The following is a 21872-nucleotide window of genomic DNA, read 5'->3' on the forward strand; positions in this document are numbered from 1 at the left end:
GGATGTTGTGGTCAACGGCGCCCTCAACAGGCAACATCACACACGATCCCTGATCTTAAGAAACACAGTCTCTGCTGCCCTCCCTCGGTGGATGTAGATATCGACGCGGTTTTCTGTCTTGCACAATCATTTCTTTCCCGTTTCTTTGCAAGGCGCTGCTCACTATATATAGCCGAAGCCAAGAGAGATACTTTGAAAGGACTTTTTTTTTTTTTTTTTTTTTTTTGCTCCTTTACATAAAACTTCATTTCATCATTTCTGCCAAGTCTAAGTACTTTTCGTCCGGACGAGCCATTTCTCTTGGAGACCGTGACTACAGCGGCCGGCGAGCACCGGCTCTTCACTGTGGATCACATCTCACAGGAATCTCGCTGCAACACGAGACCAACAAACCCGAGAGCTTATCATCATCATCATCACCATCACCATCACCATCACCACCACCACCACCATCACCATGTCGGTACCGGAGCCGTGCGAGGTGGCATCGTCTCTTCAGTTATGCAGGTAGGACGTGAAATACGACACGTTAAACACATGTGCGAGCAGCCTTCACATGCTTAGAACGTCCTGCTGAACGACGCGCGACGAGAACAGCGCGGCTGCCGGCGTCGCTGCGTGACTGTTCCTCACAGGACGACAACCCAGATAATCCGCTTCATGTCCCGTTGTCCTGCACAGTCCGTCTGCACAGACACGCCGTCTCTGTACTGCCGGTTTTAGCCTAGATGGTTTATGGTCATTGAAACGGGTGTTTTCAGGTCTTTTTGCCGGTGGGCTTCCGGCAGAGGCACAGACCATCTGTGTCGCATGTCGTATGTGATGACCTCAACGCGGACGCGCTAAAACTACCAAGGACACATTAAGGTCGCCATCATTTCGCCGATACGCCAATAAAAGTTTTATTTTAATGCATAGGCTTCGAATATTTTATCTCCTGTAAATGGTTTGTTTAGACTGGGTGTTGAAATCGCGTGTAGTTGATCCATCATTTATTTGCCCAAAAAGAACCACAAGAACATTGAAGACGAACAGCCAATTGCGTGCGATACAGTGGCAATGACTGCTACCCATTAAAATACCTTTGCGATGAAGAAGCTTCATTTCCCAGCAGCACGCAGGGTTGATTGTACAGTACTTGTGCTCGCCTGCAGGTGGAGGCCTACAGCTCCGTCACAACCATGTATGTATTATAAGACCAGGTCACAACATGTCAGAACTAAACAATATGTTTAATCCCCCCCCAGTTTTCTCAATAGCCTTTTATTCTCCCAGAAAGTAGCATATAAACTTGTCCTGTGATATAGCATGATATGTCCGGTTTTGTCCTGTTAGTTGCATTCATGGAAGGCGTAGTTTATTTATGTTTAGATTCAAGGAAAGAGGACATTTCAACCCTCATCAGGTTCGGGTTACTTAAAACCTTAGTGCAAGCTGTCTCAAAGTAGATTCTACTGTTGAACCTGTCATATTTTGTGCCAAATGGTAGTAAAATCTCACAGCCCCTTTAGTTACTCCTGTAAGACAGTCATACCCTGCAGGTGAGAGCTCTTATATGTGTCATAAACTGTATTTTGGGGTATATAGGGGTTTGTCAGTGATTGCTGCCACTCCATTCATTCATAATTCATTGTGTCTCATGGCTGCAATGTAGAGGCTAGAGCTCGGAGCTGGGGACACCTCATTGACACTACTGTACAATTGTTAGATGTCAAAAGTTCAAATATTGGGTAACGACTAATTTGATAACTACATCCTGGATAGCTCCACTCATCACAAACATGGATTACATACAGAAATAAGAAACGAAAACACTACCAAACACAAATTTGACCTCAAAATGTGGTTCATAGTCAGTTGCTATTTTCTAAACATTTGACATTTTTTAAAGCCTTCTGAGAAACTGATCACATGCATTGTTTCTTTAACACTCTTGCACTCTGAATTCCTCAGTCATAGTCACTTAATTTTCTCCAATCCACAAACATTTCAGAAATGCACTGTCATTCATATGATTTCTTACCTTCTTTTCAGTACCATACAAAATGTCAGAGATTAAATGTGTTTGGCTTCAATCCAGACCCACTGTGCTCTAAACCATCATTACTTCTACAGTAATTTTGCAAACATTTTATAGTGTTTATAGTGCAGTTTATCATTTTGGCCTTGACCATGGCTTGATTTGCTCTATAGTAAATCATGACTATAGATCCAGACTTAATCGTCATCTTTCCTAAAACCTTCACATGTTTAACTACAACTTACTATGGACAGCACCGCTTTATACAATCTCCTTGCACTTATTAAATAGATGTCGTACTTAATACTTACACCAAGGTTTCCCACTGCGCTGAAGCTTTACTGATGTCCTTCACTTGCAAGTCGCTTTGGATAAACGTGTCTGCCAAATGAGTAAATGTAATGTAATGTGGACCTAGTCTTGTTTTTGACTTGACTTCTGTAACCCTGCTTTCTTCTTTGTTCACTCGAATTGCTCTCTAAAAACCTCCAGCTGCTTGGAATATTGTTGGGGCTGTGTCCCTGACACTTGCTTACTACTTCTACTTGCCTACAAATGTGGTAATCTATGCATAAACTCACTCTGCTATTGATTGCAAGTTGCTGTGGATTACACCATCAACTAAATGTCTAAAATGCAATTACAATTGCGAATAAGGCTGCTAATGTCATTAAATATTTCATCTTTCCCCTTTAATTAAGGGTTATCAAGTTATGGTGTATTTGTCGGTTCAAACAGTAATGCATATGTGGGACTGATGTGTTTGTTTTAAGGTTGTGTATATACAGTTGTGAGTGTTTGACAAATACCTTTTTCACCTAGTAATATAAGATTGCCTGGCTAAAATACACTTCAAGCCCAGTTTGTGATACAAAATCCCCTCCACCCCAGTCAGATCTTTGTTCTTCACTGTGCTCTCACTGTCGAGTCCCGGGACAGAAATGACACCAAGATATTCTTTTCTGAAGCTACTAAACAGTTTTCACTACTCTTCTTCTCGGCACAGGTAAAAAAAAATTGGGGTTTTATGTTTGTTTCAGCAAGAAAGTTTTTGATTATGATTTATGCTTTTGTTCGTGGTAGCACCACGCCTTTTCAGTTATTTGTAAGCTATATATTTTAATGGTGTAGTTGCTCCAGATGTAATTAATTAAAAGGAGAACTTTCAGGTCTAATTCCTCAGTGCTTTAACTTCAAAGCTGATATATATATATATACATGTGCAACTGAAAAGTCGGCAAACCATGACCTGTATATTTTAGATATGTAATATTCATATAAAGATACACTGTTGTGTATATTGAAATATTTTCTACATAAACTACTTTCATGTGTCTCTGCTAATTCTAACAGTGAAATGTTGCTGGGTATTTTAAACTACCCACATAAGATATCATACCTCAGTGAAAAATTTGTTGAGGTTGTTGTTTAGATCAGCACATACAGTAAGGAATTTCTGGCATAGCGCTCCCTTCCCTTTTTCTAACAGCACTATCAGTGGCTTTAGGTGTGGTATGCTTTTGTGTTAGTTAAACAGTTTGTCTGTGTGCCAGTGGAACCTCTGAAAATTTTTGTGTAATATGGTCAACAGACAGGAATTCCATCTTTGAATAACTGACTTGTTTGTGATCTTGGTCTTGCATTTTCACTGTGGTTCTAATTATAGATTACTTAGCTCCTAGAGATACAGTATGTTTTCATAAATGAAGCCACTGATGCAGATATTGTCTGAAAGGAGATACACATTCTAAATCAACAGAAACAATATTTTTTAAAACTCTTACGTCTGCTTGGCCTGTGTCTCCGAGCTTCTAGGCAGAAATGTTAGTACTCTGCCTGTCAGCTGTGGCACACCAACCTCATGTGTGATGATGACTGTGATGATGTGATTTGATTGGCGGTGTGTGTGTATTAGTGGGTGTGTTCAGATCCAGTTTGACCAGTCAGGACATCTAAGGCGGGTTCAACATTAAACCCTGCATGACATCACTCACTGCAACAACGTCAGGCCTCAAAATCTCAGAAGTTGTGAATGTAGAGATCATACAAAAGGGAAGCAGGTCAGAGACTAAGACTCAGAGTCAGCCAGAGTGCAAAAATGCGTTGCTTTAGGCCTCGGAGCAGCAAGGATGAAGTGGATAAGACAGCAGCAGTGGTGGAGAAACATCAAGCAAGTCAAAGTCAGCAAGTCAGCAGAGATGCCAGGGAAGGTGGGGAGGCTGAAGCTATGCAGGGCTCCAAATATCGACTCAGCAGGTAGTTCATTTATGACACTCACACACACCAATGGATGCTGAATATACAGGATGCTTTGTCTGGTTCTCTCTCTTTCTCTGACACACACACACAAAAATACCCAATAAAATTTGTGGTTTCTAAAAAACATTGTTATTACAATATGACCAGAAATACTACTGAAATACTACTACTAATACTGTTTTGTTAAACTTTTTAATTGTTGTTGACACTGTGGCAGAGTGGTGTTGATTGAAATCTAAACAAAAATATGAACATATCCCGCCAATATATGGCACATTCGCTAAGCATATTTTAACAGTGCTGCAATACTTGTAACAACATGTGTCACAACAGTAGTATTTGTTATTGTATTGGACTGCATTACAATGTATACAAGTTACTCTCAGGTGTCAAGGTTTAATATGTTAATCTTTCAATGCTTCTGCTCTGTTTTTGATGCTAGTGAACTGACTGTGATTTAGTGTTGCAATTGCAAAATTCCCCAGAATGCAACTCTAAATGCAGCTCTGACTCATACTGTTGTTATAGGAAGTCATTCATATAAACAAGGAACATTAATTGCATACCTGTTATTCTTAACCAACTGACTCCCAAGATTGGTCAGATCTTAGTGCAACAGTGCATTCTTGTATGTTTTGGCATCTGTGTGTTTATTACCTCAGAGTATGTAAACAGATAAGTGGTAAGACTAGTTTAACCCACACCCTGAACAACCGGGAAATAGCTGACATACATGACTGCACTGTCGCAGATAGTGATACTGTGTGGTGACATCAGACAGACATGGAGTGGTGAGGCTAGTGTCCAAAAAAACACGATACTCTCAACTTTGTGGAAAATACTCTAAAATACAAGTTACATGTTTTACATAATCAATGTTGAGCTCATTATGTATACCCATGGGAAATATGCTTGATAGAAATCCTTTCAAATCACCAGAAATGTTTCGAGAAAGTTCTCCAAGGCTTTTGTCAACAAATATATCAGATTCTTTTCTTTTGTGTTATTTTTAGTTTTTTTTTATTTTTTTTTATAAATAACAACCTTTCATACAGTAAAGCTTGCTTCAAATAAACATCAGCCTAATCCAGCTAAATAAATCAATAAAGTCAAGTCAACTAAATATGTCGGGTGATTGAAATGCAATTAGTAACAGTTCGTAACTGCTCAGTGACTTAAACTGAAAACACACTACTATATGCACATTTTATTAAATGGTATTTAAAAGAAAAAGAGCACTAAGTGCCAGGCGTTGTAAGAATAAGAAGAGACTACCTTCTTCTTCTCATGAAATCAACCTTCTGCAACATCCATCTCTCAGAAAGCTGAAAACACGTGGAACAGGATCAAGAACTCTTGCAACACAAGATGCTATTATCTCGTGTCCTACCACCAGAGCCACAGTCATACTAATGGATTTTCTCTTTGCTGCAGGATCATGCGGCCAGATGACGCCAACATCGTGGGCAACGTCCACGGCGGCATCATCCTCAAGATGATCGAAGAAGCTGGATGCATTGTCAGCACGCGACACTGCAACACACAGAATGGGGTGAGAGGCTACAGCAAGTTTCAGACCTTACCCTAAAATATTCATTGTACTGTTGATAGTTAAATTGTTATAGGTTCAAAATATGTGAACTGTACAATCCTAATGAGAAAAAAATAGACTAAAATATAATGTGCATAGTACTCTGCGTGTAGAAATTGTCTTTATAGCACAATAATGTGAAATGCTCAATTATTAGCATTACTCATTTTAACCTCTTCTTTTATAAATATAGGTAATGTGAAAAACTTGGAAAAATGAAAATGAGGAAAAAATGATATGAAAAGGGCAAATCTTTCTTTCACTGTGTCGCTTCTCTTTTAAGCATATGACGGCTCATTACTTCGCTTGAAGGGACTGGAGCTCAAAAACTTTAGACAAGATAAAATGTTAATGACCACAGATTGTCCAGCATGAAGAAACTGATTTATTGAGTTTGAGACAGTAGCCTTCAAAATATGAAAACCACAACAAAGTTCCACAGTTAATATTATTTACTTATAACAGCTTTTTAATCTCACATTTCCAAAATGCATGGCTGCATTATTGTTAGTTATATTCAGTTTCCTGGTGAACTTTAACCGACTTCTGTCTTGTATCACTCAACTGTCATCTCATCTGCCAAACATTCTGATCATACTCTGCTGATGTCCTACATTTCACTGCTCAGATAAGACATTAAGAACAAATACATTTATGGACACAACAACCTTTTGCTTCTACTACAGAACACATCTGCTTCATAAAGACACAATACTTGTACTTGTGTGACATTACAGACAAATTCAATTAAATTTATTTTAATGGTTATGTCATGGTATATTTAGATAAAAGTTTCCAGTCACTGGTGCCAACACAGATGTTTTTTTTCCCCCACTACCTCCCCTTTCATTAATTAAATCATATAAGACAGGTAAGTTCAGAATTTGTGTCGGCAGGATTTTATCCTGGTGTCTGCAATACAGTGATGTTGAAGCATTTGAAATTTCCAAAAACTTCCAATGAAGCACAAAGAGCTATTTAACTTATGATTGACATATGACTTATGTTTTGAACAATTATCCCATCAAGTTACATCTCACACTGAAAATGGAGAATTACAGAAGGAACATCTCATCATTATCGACTGTATAGTGTTTCCTCACTGTATTTTACTAAGGCTTTCTGTATTATATCAGACTAAGAACCAAGTTTTCTCTGTCCCTCCACATACCTTGTAAGTGTGCCATGGATTTATCTTTTACAGACATCATGGTACCTTTAAACTTATCTGAACACGGTCACCATGGTGGCATGGGAGACATTACCATCAAAGGTTGATGAATAAGATTATGTTTCTTCACCTGGCTTTCACTTAACTTCTGTTTAAGGAATTTAAAGCAATTTGGTGAAATGAAAGCTGTCATTGATGCTCCTCAGTGTTTGCCTCAGATTGTCTGGCTCTGATTTTGTTGGTTTCTCAGCCTACAATAAAACGTCATACAGTCAGACTAAGCTGGTTAGATGCATTTCCCAGAGGGGTAAGTTAGTTTTTTTTTTTTTTTTTGATTTGTGACAATACAGCACAAAAATGAGCCCATTACACTAATAGTGGACTGACAAGGTAAATCAGTAGCAGTGTCTCTGTAATCTTTTTGCCAGATACTGATATTTCTGTCTTTCAAATTAAATTCACAAACAATTTTTTTTTCAAACAAAAATGCTTCCTCCACCCTTCATCAGTCGAGTGAGATGAAAGCCATTGTTTACTAAATGGCATGTTTAAAAAAAAAAGAAGTTTTTTTTAATGTTGTGAATGTGTGTATGATATTTGTATAAGTTTTACGTTTGCTGTTTCTCCTCTCCAGGATCGCTGTTTGGCAGCTCTGGTTCGGGTGGAGAAGACAGAGTTCCTGTCACCAATGTTCATTGGTGAGGTCTCCCATGTCACTGCTGAGATCACTTACACCTCCAAGCACTCACTGGAGGTGCAGGTCAAAGTCATGGCTGAGAACATCCTCACAGGTGACTCATTTTTGACATTTGAAACAATCAGAACAAGCACCTTTCTGGCATCACTTTACCAATTTGATGATACTGTATATTTACATGTGTAATTACTTGAAATTTCATTCAAAGCAGATTATTATATATTTCCTCTTTTGTTTTTATATTCATGTTGCTGTTAGACCTCTGGTTAGAATTTGAGTTTAAACCTGCTACCTCACCTGTTCAGCAGTGTTCACCTTTAGCCTCATTCTGACCCGTATCATTGCAGAAGAGATGAAAGAATGACAGAAATTCAAGTGGAATTCATAGGCAGGAAGAGACAAACACACCCACATATACACGAACACACATGTACACACACATACACACACACATGTGCCCACGTACACACACACACACACACACACACACACACACACACCTTAGCACACACAAACAAATGATCAAAACAAGATTTATTTTCTAACAATCCAGTCAACTAATTGAATTCAGTTCTGTTGTCTTGTTCATTTGCTCTCTCTCTCCCTCTTATAGTGATATTGGTCTACATTTCTCTTGATGTTTTGAATTGCTCAAAGTATGACACAGAAATGAGACAAGCCAAATACAAGTGCAAGTTAATGTGTTTATTAAAAAAAACAAAGATAAGCATGGAATGTGAAGATCAGTCTCATAATCAGTGTATATGGATAAAATGCATGAGTGAGTGTTGAAGGCTGCAAACAAACCAAAACCATTGGTGTGGTCTCAGAAGCCATGGTTAAAACCGCACTTGTGATTTAGTCTAAACCCTGTTGCTGTGTTTTATAGAAATTACATTAAAGCCACTTAAATTTGTTGTATCTGAGGTTTAGGTTCAACCAGCTGCAGCCTTGGTCTAACTGTGGTTTCAGATGGGCACATAGATCAGCAAAGGGGGAGATTTCTAAGGATGAAATCATTTTTAAGTGTAATCCTATGAAGGCAGCACTTTTGTAAGTGTCAAATTAGTGGAATTGTGTAATTATATTTAAAGATGTCACATCTGCTTCATCTCATTTGTAATGATTATCTCAAAAACCCATGATCAGTTCATAACAATCCAGTACCTGTCAGTTTGTCAGCAAACACTTGAATTGTACATTCACCTTTATAGGCATCAGTCACAAAGAAAAAAAACCATGCAAGATGTTTTGCAGTTTTAATGTATGGTAAAAATTTTAATATTTACTCTCATTCATTTCAGGTTTTTCTCACTGCAGTAGATTCTAATGACACAGAATTATTATTGTTGGTGCAAAATAATCTACAATGATTTATATTTGTATTGGAGTAAAATATTTCAGACTCAGATGTCTACCAGGTATGTAGTTTGACTATTAAAAACCTATTAATCAAAGCTTGACCCAACCATAAACCATAAAACAGGTTCTACAGTATATATTGTTCTAGTAGTATTTCTAACTTACACAGCTGAAATCCTTAATTACTGTTTTACGAGTGATTCTAAAGCACCTGCAGACATTTTGACTTGTCATTTAGGAAAAGCACATGTGTCGCTTTTAACATTAACATGATTTATCCATGTGTCTTATAATCAGCCATGACCACAGTGGGACACAGCATGAACAATACCAGGACCCTGAAATTGAAGCAGCTAAATGGAATTCAACCATCATTCATTTTATTATTTATACCTGTGCTTTTTCTACTGTGACATGTCAACATGTCTTTTGTAAAAAACGCCTATTTTTTTCCCCTTTGTTTGTGTGTAGACAGTGGAGATGGCAGGCAATGAAGGGAGAGAGAGATGGGGAATGATAAAAAAAAGTACCCAAAGACAAAGACTGCTCTTACACTACAAAATGCTGCACACACTCATAGTTTCTTTTTTCATTTTATTACCAGAATCATTTTGGCTGCAGTTTTTTTTCTTAGAGAACTTACTCCATCTCTTCACTGTAATACACAAAATTGAAATCATAAAGTACAACGAATGTGTCTATATGTAACTGCTGTTCCACCACTGTGGAATATATAATTTAATAATGTAATGTAGATATTTCATTTTTTTTAGCAGTGTTACCCTCTATACTATTGCCATTAGTTTGTGTTTTTGGCATTTTTTTTCAATTAGAAAAAATTATTTTACTAAAATGCAGGATATTTCACCCAGCTCAGTCTGTTTAGGTTAAAAGGAAAAAGAATGACCTCACTGTGATGTTCTGGTGTTTGATCAGTAGAGGGCAGCACACAATAAGCAATGCAGCACTTGCACAGAGGAAAGACGAAACACTGACTCACATGAAGTGCTGCATTAAGAGCTGAGATGGGGGAATAGAAACTCAGAGCCATGATGGTTTCCAGTTTTAGAATGTTTGCCAATTGATGCAGGCTGTAAATGTTGTTGATTGAGATTTGTACACATTTAATGTGCACTATATGCACATAAAAGCGTGTACACACCTATGTATGTAGGTTTACACATACCCTGCTGAGAGTCCCTTGAGTAAAGACGCAGAGGATCACATTGGGCTGACCTAGCGTTATCTCTGAACCTTTAAATGCCAGCGGCAGCAGCGATGCACACACTATCTGAAACAGCCAAATGTCATGTGCTGACCGCACTGCAACTGCTTGAATTCATATCAAAGTGGGAGCGATGATGTCTACACCTATCAATACGTGTAAAGACACACACACAACAAGTGAATGAATTTCAGTAACATGGGTGCATGTTGACATGTAAAAGAACAAATCTCACTGGACTATATGTTTATTTTTATTTAATGAATTTGTAATTAGGAGGTAGTGTGTCATTAAAGCAGCATCTCAATCTACCATTTGAAGAGAGATTAGAGAGCGACAAACAGAAAAAGACAGAATGAGGGAGACAGAGAGACAAATGGGAGGAGAGAAGTAAACAGACATATCAATGGGCAAAAAAATAGCAGAGGGAATGAAAGAGGAAGAAAGAGTGAGAGTAGGGAAGAAAGAAGGATGAAGGGAAGGAGGTGTTAGAAACAAAAGAAGTATCCCCTAGACAGGCGTTGCCCTAGCAACAGGCTTGTACTGGTTGGTTGGCTGGTTGCTGGGCTGGAAGCAGGTTGATGGAGGCGGAGGCAGAGATATGAGATGACAGGTGGAGAGCAGCATACATACATACAGGCATCGACATGGACAGCCCACTACAGTACATTTGTGGCCTGTTAGGAAGGACCCAGATCAGGAAGAGAGCCGATGGACAGAATACACTCAAGGCACCATTTGGTGTGATGAACAAATTTATGATTCAGTGCAGTCATTACATTTTTAATATGAGATAATTTTTTAATAAAATGGAATCCAAGGTTTTCCATATTTATATTTATATTGCCCATATTTATTTACAGTCTTAGAAACAAAGTCAGTCATGTAAACTCCATTGTATTTTGACAAGGCTTCCTGATGTATTTGATGTGTGAATCAAATATTTACAACTTTATTTTAATATTTTTGTTTCTTTTAAGCAAATTAACATATTTTTGGCATATGTGTTGTATTTTCTAATAAAATAAAAATAACAACAGATGCAAGCCATTTGGTTAGGCAATTCTGAGCTCCACAATTCATTAATATGTTTTGGTATCAGAAAATTACATGCACATAGTTTCAGTAATTATTAGATGTAACAAACCTTTCCAGTTTGGAAGTGCACAGCTGTGCATGTATAAGCTTAAAAAAGGGTAAAGAGTTCTGAAGTCTAAGTGTAGGTTCAGTGTCAGGGCAGTGTGGGTGTAATGTAGATGAGCGTAGTTCCAGCTTGTGTTGAGAGCGGGCGTGGAGGTGAGTTCCTCTGGGATGCTAAACTTCGCTGTTGAGCTCTCTGGAGGCTGCGTAGGCCAAACACATCTGTGACGGGATTTGCTCACTTTATAACCGAAATTATATATGTGCTCACCCTGATCCATATTTAATAGCATCATGTTTCAGTCTAATGAAAGCAAAAAATCCTACATATCCCATTCTAAGATTCAAATCAGGCACACACAGGCTGCCTCACCCTTAAAGGTAGAGTAAGCAGTGCTGGAAATAGACTCTTGATATTTAAACTCAAAACAAATTCACCTTCCCTTCAGTGCTCCTTCAGAAACCCCGCCTCAAAAAATTCATTGCGAAAGCACCAACACAGTGGTGGAATCAAGAGCATTGCATATGGCATGAAAGTGAATACTCTTTGTCATAGTTGAAGTTACGATATGAAACATCATCAACAAATGACATGCAAACAACACAGCGCCATAAACACAGCAGAGTAAAAACTAGAGAGAGTGAATTGTTGAGACTGTTTTTAGAAAACAGTGACAGAAGACAGGGGTGCAGGTGTGTACCTAACACTAACAAGGAAGGTAACATTACCTGGCACAGCATTTTAAATTATGCATCCAACCAAATAAATCCACCGTGCTAGCAATAAAACCTTTTGCAAGTTGTACAGATAAATAACATGATACAGAGCAAACAACATACAGTTGTTGCTGCAAAGTCAATATGCAGAGAGAGGATGAAACAGTTTCCTGTAGCCAGCACACCAGCTCCAAACAGCAAAACTCACAACTCTGGTGCTACTATAGCTAACATCACACCAACAACATACAGTGTCTTGGCAAACTAGAAGGTAAGCTAAATAGGTAATTGAACCATACTGGACACTTACATGTGACACCACTACCTGCTTAGTAACTAACCAGATGGGGTTAGGCATCACATACAGTTGTGGAGGATTTTATGTTATATGTTTTATGTTAAAATGTATGTGGGGGTGAATTTGAGTTGACATTATCCATATAAACTTATTGATGTTGTTTTTATGAGTTTACTTTTGATCTAAACCTCAGTAGGATTGTCCAGTCTTATTCCCAGGATATAGGGCTGGTTAAATGAATGGTTGAGGACCATGTGCACTTGTACAGGAGCTCATAACCGAGACGTCGGTGAAGTCAAATGTGTGTTTTTCACTTTGCGCCTTCCATTTCAATGCATAATTTTGCAAATGTGTGTTTGCGTTTATGTATATGCACATCGGGTGTGTGCATCTATATACATGTACATATACATATACATACATGTGTGTGCATGGGTATGTGTGTGTGTTTTCATTAGTGTTTGGCCCTTTAAAAGGTTCCTGCGGGGCCGAGGGGGAAGAGAAGATAACGGGAGCAGACATTATTTGCTTCTGTCATGTTGGCTTAACATCAGGCCTCACACACTGCGGCCCAGTCAGACACAAACGCCGAGTGGATGTACCTGCACACATGCTCCGACACGATGCACGCACGTACCCAACACACTGACACACGCGGTTGTGTAGGGACATACAGACCTTGATCCACACATGCTGACACATTCTGTATAGAAAAAGTCACACACCTACGCATTCTCACACCCACACAGATGCACAGTGAACACACACACACTTCTCTTCTTTCCAAGAGAAGTCTCATAGGAAGGACTGGCAGAGTTTTACATGTTCATGGCTATATCTTTGCCCAGGGAAAAGATTGGTGGATGGCTTAGACAGGAACACAGAAGGAGGAATTTAACTTTTTGGTTGTAGACCAAGCATATGCAGTTTGTGTTTATGTTTTTATGCATGCTTAGTGTTTGTGCAGCCATGCATGTTTTTGCAGCTCTGTGTATATGTATACATGCATGCTTCTACTGTGATAGTACGTATATTACATTCTTTGTGCATGCATCTTTATATTTATTCATTCATGTTTATTCCACGTGTGTGCGTGTGTGTGTGTGTGTGTGTGTGTGTGTGTGTGTGTGTGTGTGTGTGTTGGGGGAGGAGGCAAGCATCCAGGTTCCACAGGCAGTCAGGCAGCATCTCGTCAGGCAGGCCTCAGTCATGGCCCCCCAGGGGAAGGCTGCCTACTGTGGGCACGAGCCGTGATGATTGTCCCCGCTGGGGGGGAAAGCACATGCGCACTAATAGACTACACATGCGCACTCACACACGGACCAACACATACTGGCACACATAGATCTGCATATAGCCATGTATGTACAAACATGCATGAAAATACACATACATATCTAGAAAACCTGCACAGAGTCACATTAACATACACAGATCCAATGTGATACACATGCACTTTAGAGAGTTGTGTGTTGTCAGGCGTACACACACACACACACACACACACGAGCCAAGATCTGCAGATATGAAATTGCCACACAAAGAAAAAACACTGAACCATAATGTATGAATACGTTTGTGTGCAGTGACACTTGGAACAAACACACACAAGCCAAATTCCCACAGAGGTAATAAATCTTGTATTGCATGCACACTCAGGCGCATATTTGCATAAACACAGCATACGCAGATTGTGCTCCCTCAATATGCACACGCACACATGCATACAGAAACTGAGAGCAATGCATTGTGGGTTGAGGCTTAAAATAAGCGTGACAGTTCCTGCCATGATCCCGGTGGGTCACACAACTGCACGTACTGAAAGAGTGCTGTGGGAATATACACACACACTTTTAGAATAATTGAAGGATATATATATATATATATATATATATATATATATATATATATATATATATATATATATATATATATATATATATATATATATATATATATATATATATATATACACACACATATATATACATATATATAAAATATATATTGTATATATATTGTTTAAGCCTGTACTGAGCTCAGTAGTTTATTGCACTTGAGCAAGATTATACATGCTTTTCTTTATTATTCAGCCATCCAATCAATCATCATTTGAGTACAACAGAAAATTATTTATGTAGAATCACTCTGCAGTGTGTCACCTTTTTGCAGCTTTTTGTCTCACAGTAGGACCTCCCCGTTTTGGATTTAGCTTGATCTCTTGTTCACTTAAAAAATAGCATGTTTAAATTCACTATGAGATATTGTGTTTTCTGTCAAAAAGCTCCATCCCAAAACCCTACTCCTGGCATGACTTCATCTATTCCTATCAGGCTGTAACATCTCACAGCGGGTCTGTAATGTAGTTAAAACTAATGGAGCCTTGGCTCAGCACAATGGAAAATCTGTGGTTTTGATCATGGGGATCAAGCACTAAGAATGAATCTTGCTGCACTGTCTCTGAGCCTGGAACATGCTGTTCAGGAAGGAGAAAAGAAAACAAGGGGGGTTTTCTGCTTGTAGGAAGAATGAAGGGTGGTGGGGAAGAGACAAAGGGGAGAGCAGAGGGGTGAACGAGTAAAAGACAGCAATAAATCAAGTCAAACTGCTTGAGGTGAAAGAAATGTATGAGGGTGAAGTGGATGGAAAGAGAATGGGGCAGAACAGAGGAAGAAAGTGGAAGAAAGGCTCAACAATATTAGCAATCAAAGATCTCAGAGTAGTGCAGACTGGGATTTGGGACCCTTCAAAGAAAAATATGTACATTTAGGAGATTTCAGGAATGGTATGAAGTCATAATTGATACCTTAAACTTAGATTAAAGAGAATTGGATGATGCACAAGCGATGCTGGAGGGACATTTCCTCCACTTGAACGCCCATGTGAATAGTCAAATCAGCTGCCTAAAATGCAAATCTATTATGAAATATGACAGAACATAGTGTTTGGGAATTCTGCCGACTTTTATGTGCTTTAAAAAAAAACCCAGTCTGCTTGTGTGACTGCCTGTGCTGTTTTGTTGTAGTTAATACCTGATTTTCTGGATTTTTGTCCTGTAATCAAATGAATGTTTGAATGTTGAAAGTTTTGGGGTAGACACATTGACAGTCAGATAACTGTTTTGTTATTTTGCCCCACAGCTGTTGTTTCCATTGTTGCTATGCTTACATCAGCCTATGTTTAATTACTGCTATGCTAAAATGTTTTGTGTAAAATTAGCCGAGTGATGTTTGTTGGACTGTCTACTGTGTAATCCACTTGCATATTCATGCATTCAATGCACTGCAATCATTTACATTTACAATACACCACTTTTTTTTTTTTCTTTTTTTTTTTTTTTTTTTTAAAGCAAAGGTACCTGCCACTGTCAGGTGCCATTTATCTCAGCTGTCATCATAGCTGCCAAAGTGCCCTTTTACATTCATGGACCTCCTCATTCTGAAGGTGCCACAAGATGAACTTGAAAACCATGCACAAAGTCATTGTGCTGTTAGTCAGTTTGTTCAGCAGAGTGTGGAAATTTGAGTGAGCAGATTTGTGGAGCTTGTGTTCAGGGTGGATGTAGCCAAAATCTTCCTATTCACTAATTCATTAATGCTAACTTAGTAAGCCAGCTGTCCCTCCTGCTTGTTGAGACCCCTCCTTTCAATCACTTAACACATGGAAACCAGCACATACAATAAACCAGTTTCTCTTCATTCAAAATAGAAGAATAACCTCATAAATTTAAAAAAAACTTTGTGAAATGTGCTGGCCCTGTGCTGTGTGCCCCCCTTAATTTTTTCTACTGCAGTTTTACAGTGAAAATCGAAGGATACAATTGAGGTAAATATTCTATATGTTACAGTTTTAAGGTGCATGTTATGACAGTTGTCTGCCTCAAGTTTGTTTCCCCTTAACAACATGCATGATACAGCAACGTGTGAGAACTGCGAAGGTAATAAGGGTGCAGACGATGACAAAGTCAAATATTGACATTGTCTTTAATTGATGCAGAGGGATTTTAAATTCAAAGCCCTGGTTCCCTGGTTACGTTCTGGTCAAAAAGGTTATTAGTCAGACTGGGAATGGTTCTTAGCAAGCTGGTTCATTACAGTGCTTCACCCTCCCCTCTGTCCCTCTGTCCCCCCTCCTTTTCTTCCCTCCATCCTAAACACAGTTCATGTAAAAGGTCCAGCAGAAGCTAATAATAGACTGGAGTCACTCAGTCTTGGTAGAGTCAAGGATATGTAAATATGCCTCCCTTTCTCCTGTGGGCAACTTCCTGGTTGCTGGCAAGGGCGGGAGCCAACAAGAGGAGGAGGAGAGAAGTGCGGTCGGCATGGCAACGCCACCCGGGTGTCTGCATGGTTTTAACTCGGGTGTAAAATGCAAATGTTATTCCCCAAGAGCAGCCTGCCATAAGCCGCTGCTCCCACTCTCTTTTCTCAACTTCACATTTCCTTCCAAGTCTGGGCTGATGTACCATCGATCACAATTCTCCATTTTCATTAAGATTTTTTTTTATTTATGAGGCATCCTGTTTTTATGTCCATGCTGATGCAGTGCATACTTATGCAGCTTTGAGTAAAAGAAAACTCATTTTTGTCAGATTGAAAAAACAGTACTTTAATTTCAAAACATGGAACAAATTACTCTATTCAACATTAATGATAATGAGATTAACCAACCCAATATGTTCATCAGATGGTGCAGTAATCTGATGGAGAAAGTAAAAGCCTTTAACACTTGAAGACCATAATTTCATTTCAACCTGCTGGCCCTTTGCTGTGTGCCTCCCTTGTGTGCCATAACAACACAACCTCAAAATAGCCCTCTCTCTCTCTGTTAGGGAATTAAGTGAAAAAGTGTAGGCAGAATAGAGCAGATATCACTATGACAACCTCTTTGCCTGATTGCTATGAGATGTGATTTCCTGGAGTTTTGTCTTCTGATCTTATGGTTCTTAACTTTATATAGGAAGGCAGAGATGATGCTACAGCCTCCAACCACCGAAGTGTTTCAGCTACCATATGGAAGTGTACAGAAGGATCAGATATATCTATTTGCAGATGCAGTGTACGTCACTCACTGATGATGAAAATGGTTTTATGTAGAGACAAAACAAAAGAATCTGATGGATAACATGTTGGAGTGACAGTTACCTAATATTTAAACTGTTGAAATAATTGTCCATTATTTAAAAATGAAACAAAACTAAACCAAAAACTAAATACACCTAAAATGGCTTTGTTTACTGATCTTTAATAGGTTCCTTATTCCTGTAAAATTCCTCAGGGTTTCAAAAAGTTCAGTCCACATGAAGTTTGGGAAAAGAACAGAACAAAAGTAAGAAAACAAAGCAATCAACATTACCAACACCCATGTAACTGTATATTCTGGTCATTATTTATATGTCTGAATGAAATGTGTTGGGTCAGTGCTGTGTCAGATATTAAGAACATTTTCTTATAGTTTCATGTGCATCTTTAAAAAAATTACTCATGAAAACCTTTTGAACTGTCACAGGAGACAACACCTCTAACAATAATGTGTCAAAAAACCCAAAAAACAATGAATGTCACAACATAAATGTTTGCACAGAAAATTTAATGAGTAAGTTGCTACTGTATACCAGCTATTTTATATTCACATACAGAAAGTTCAGGATTTAGGGATTATGCTAAACCTTGTGCGAACCAACTGAATGAGTTTGTTGAATGTGAGCTTGTTTTCTGAATAGAAAATGAATGATTGTCTTTGAATATTGTCCTCATTTGTTTTCTGCTGCTTTGTTTGCAAAAGAAAGACTAATCTTTAGGCAGCACCAATGGATTTGTAAAACTTGGATCGGCCTTTATTGGGGTGTTAATGACAGTGTCTGTTTTGACAACAGATATTTCAAAATGGTTTGCTACTTTGTTGTTTTATTTAAAAGACTAGTTAAAACTTGGTTGGTTTACAGTCAAAAAAATCTTCTACGGTTTATTTGATAGAAGAAAGCTGTAAAATTCCTCACTGACATTTACCTCGGCACAAGAATTCAACCTTTTCTCTGTGACTGCAGGTGCCAAGAGGTTGGCCAACAAGGCAGCGCTGTGGTATGTCCCCTGCTCTCTGCAGAATGTCGACAAGATTATGGAGGTGCCGCCCATCAAGGTACATCCATTCGTACCTCAACAGACAGAAGTGTGGCATTTTACCTGTCATCTTCACTCTGTCTGACTTGCTTCCCTCCATATGCATAAGAAACAAGATGATCAGAAGTCAGGGAGAGGGAATCCATGAGAGAGACCATTTGGTCAAGATAAAAATATTGACATCTAACAAGCTAAAAAGCCCATTTTACTCATCTTGTTTGTCTTGACGTCAGTGTGATAAAATGTGTCTCTATACTTTCTATACAGCCATGTATATGTGAATATGTTTAAACTGTGTATGTTCTGTCTCTAGTATGCCAGTGCAGAGCAAGAGGAGGAGGGCAGGAAGCGCTACGAGGCTCAGAAGATGGAGAGACTGGAGAGCAAAGCAAGGATTGAGGAAGTGGTCCCAGCTCCACCCAACCCAGGTAATATCCTACCCTGAAGGCCTCAAATCAAAGTCAAACATACAACAGAAATCTGAAGCTGGGAATGACATTTTCACTCCCTCATAGATTGTAAGATGTTGCAGATACGAGCTGAAATTCACTTTTAGATTTGCCATAATTGATGCTATTATTGTCATCTGTGGGCTAATTATGGTTTAACCTGCATATACTGTACTACCAAAGTGCAGGAAATCAAATAGGTGTAGTGTTTATAGTAGAAGGACATGTATTTTCATGGTTGTACCTTTTACAACTCAGTGTTGTCATAAGAAACTACAGAAACTGTGCAAATGTGATGTTGATGTCTGAGATCATTACTGATGGTGACATTCAGATGAATTTGATATTTCTATTGTTACAGTTTTTTTTAATTTATTGCAAAATACTGAAGTAATGATAATGACAACTCTCTGTAGAGTAAGAAAACAGTCCACCCCTCATACTTTCAGTATTTATTGTAATGTCCTATGGTGCACTGTTGTTAACTTCTTTCTCCCGCTAAACATTACGCTTTTGCAACTTCAACATGTAGTATTGGACATTAAAGAAAGTCATTCCAATTTTATTCAGTAACAGTCAGATTATCAAATGTGCTTATTTGCTCTGTAAATGTATTGAACCATCATGATAATGAAATTATTATACTAATTCTCTAATTCTGTCATGTTGGCTCAATCGCAGATGATCCAGCAAAAGGTATGCTAACTTGTTCAACAGGTTGCATGTCAGTCCACTACAGTGACTGTGGCTGTGCAGAATGTATGGAAGCATGTAGTTTGTGTCTGTTTTGACTTGCCTGGGCAAAATACAGATTAGCAAGTTTTTCTATGCAAAAATAGCTTTTATTCACAGTTCTTTTGGTGTGTGTATGTGTGTGTGTGTGTGCATGTGTTTGCATTGCAGAACAGCACACTGTTGGTTTCAGCCAGTCTAGTCTGATCCACCTGGTGGGCCCTTCTGACTGCACACTACATAACTATGTTCATGGTGGTGAGTCCAATTGCTTCTTTTTTATTTCCAGCTCCTGCTATTTCCATCATGGTAGAATTGGTAATTAGGTGGACAGTTAACCTTCTGTCTTAATGCTGGAAAGTTGCAGAGTCAGCTCCGGAGTCATATAATATGTTGCTGAGAAAAATTAGAAGTCTTTAAAGGTCCATTAGGCAAATCTTTTGATATTAGCAATTAATGAAATGACTACATGCAATGTGAGGGGTCATTAATAGTGCCCAACCCACTGAGGAGTTACAGCAGCTTAAGACCCAGATGTCTTTCTGAGTGTTGGTGGATAAACCAGAGCTGAAGAGCAGTGAGTACCAAACGTGTACTCTAACTGGATGCTCATGCTGGTTTGTGCCTGCTGGATGTGAAGTTGGGTCAGCAACAGGTCAGCACTTTATAAGCCAATAGTACCTCAGGCTGTTTTTTTTTTTTTTAGTTTTTTTGGAGGTTTGTCTGCCCCCGGGTTTTCAAAAAGAACTTACTTTCTAAAAATCCAGTGAGGAGTGCATAAAAACCTTTGTGGTAATATAAGAGGACACAGTTGTTCCATTGACCAATTGTTCAGTTCGAAATTGCACATATTTTTCTCTACAAGGAAGTAGCATTGCTGCAAATGTGCTGAGAAGTATGGGTCTCTTATGATGGCTACATACAGAATTTACTGTACATGTGTGTTCCTGATGCACCTGGCTGGCTGTTTTGTGCTTTACTCTCCTGAAGAGGTAAATATAAGTTACACATGCACAGAGTATGTGTAAGTCAACGAGAGATATGCAAACAAACAAATACTGTATCTATTACACTCACTTCATTGAAGTATGGAGCAGTGAATTTCTGTAGTATTAAAATCAAGTATAATTTCATATCTACTTTGAATTGAATGCAAAGTTCAAATGTACATCTGCACAGAGTGATTGATCCAGTGCTAACAACTGCTGACAAGTCATTTCAGCACTCAGTGTTTCCAAGTCGCCCTCTGCCATTTTGTCTCCAGTGTCTGTCAGATTTCTTTTTTATTGGCACACATGTGAAAAAAAGAGCACATAAACAGCTTCAGACTGTTTGGTATGCAAGGCAGGGACTGGCCAGATGGTATGGAGATCCTGCAGGGGTAGAGGATGAAACAGTGACAAATACAACAGAGAACAAAGGGGTTAAAAGACATAGGCAGTTGGAAGGAGGGAGGGATTGAGGGAGAGAGATTTATAGAAGAAGTAGAGACAGATACATAGAAGATGAGGCAAGAAAAGACAGTGAGAAGAGTTAGGTAACATCTGCAAAGAGTGATTAAGAATTTCAACATCACACACTCACATATTCACACAAGCACCTGCAAACAGTATACAATGCATATTCACATGCGTTTTCAAGGTCTAAATTGACCAGTTTATTCCATCTTCAGCTTTCTTATGACTCACCAACAAGGTTCCTCCAAGTTTTATGCCTTTGGCATTAAACTCCAGATTGTACATTGGTACAATGTGTCCTGTGGTGACACAGCAGAGGCACAGAGGAAGAAATACTCCAAAGTGAAGCATCCTTGAGAAAGAATTTCATGGCTTTTAGTGCTTATGTTCTCTTAAGTGAACGGATAAGGGAGGTAAGAATAAAAATGTGTTTTTAGGTTTTGTAATGTCTATTTTTGGCGATGAGTGTGAAGACTTTTATGTTGAAGTGGGTGATTATTCTGCATTTGTGTGTATATGTGCACTGTTGCCTTGCTGGAAGAACTGCTCTGGTTATTGAAGTTCTGTGTTACTTGCATTAACAGCATTCTGTGCTGTTGTGATCATGGCTCTGATGGTAAAGAACAGCATGACAA

At 38.7% G+C, this 21872-nt stretch overlaps 1 protein-coding gene across 4 annotated transcripts in view; it reads left to right on the forward strand.

Annotated features, from left to right (window-relative positions):
* Nucleotides 1-99: 99 nt before the first annotated feature.
* The window catches only part of acot7 (acyl-CoA thioesterase 7), a 51306-nt gene continuing 29533 nt past the window's right edge, over nucleotides 100-21872 (forward strand). The window contains exons 1-7 of one of the 4 annotated variants that reach the window (XM_071475753.1): nucleotides 100-507; nucleotides 5714-5831; nucleotides 7676-7832; nucleotides 18527-18618; nucleotides 18913-19027; nucleotides 19730-19744; nucleotides 19952-20038. In XM_071475753.1, the coding sequence (XP_071331854.1) occupies nucleotides 458-507; nucleotides 5714-5831; nucleotides 7676-7832; nucleotides 18527-18618; nucleotides 18913-19027; nucleotides 19730-19744; nucleotides 19952-20038 (634 nt within the window). In that variant the 5' untranslated portion in view covers nucleotides 100-457. Of the gene's footprint in view, nucleotides 508-3794; nucleotides 4277-5713; nucleotides 5832-7675; nucleotides 7833-18526; nucleotides 18619-18912; nucleotides 19028-19729; nucleotides 19745-19951; nucleotides 20039-21872 lie in introns of those variants that run through there. The other 3 variants (XM_071475750.1, XM_071475754.1, XM_071475751.1) reach the window with 3 other exon arrangements.

The sequence above is a fragment of the Trachinotus anak genome, unplaced genomic scaffold, assembly GCF_046630095.1.
Source record: "Trachinotus anak isolate AG129_WGS33_773 ecotype Australia unplaced genomic scaffold, CSIRO_AGI_Tana_v1 ptg000004l, whole genome shotgun sequence".
NCBI lineage: Eukaryota > Metazoa > Chordata > Actinopteri > Carangiformes > Carangidae > Trachinotus > Trachinotus anak.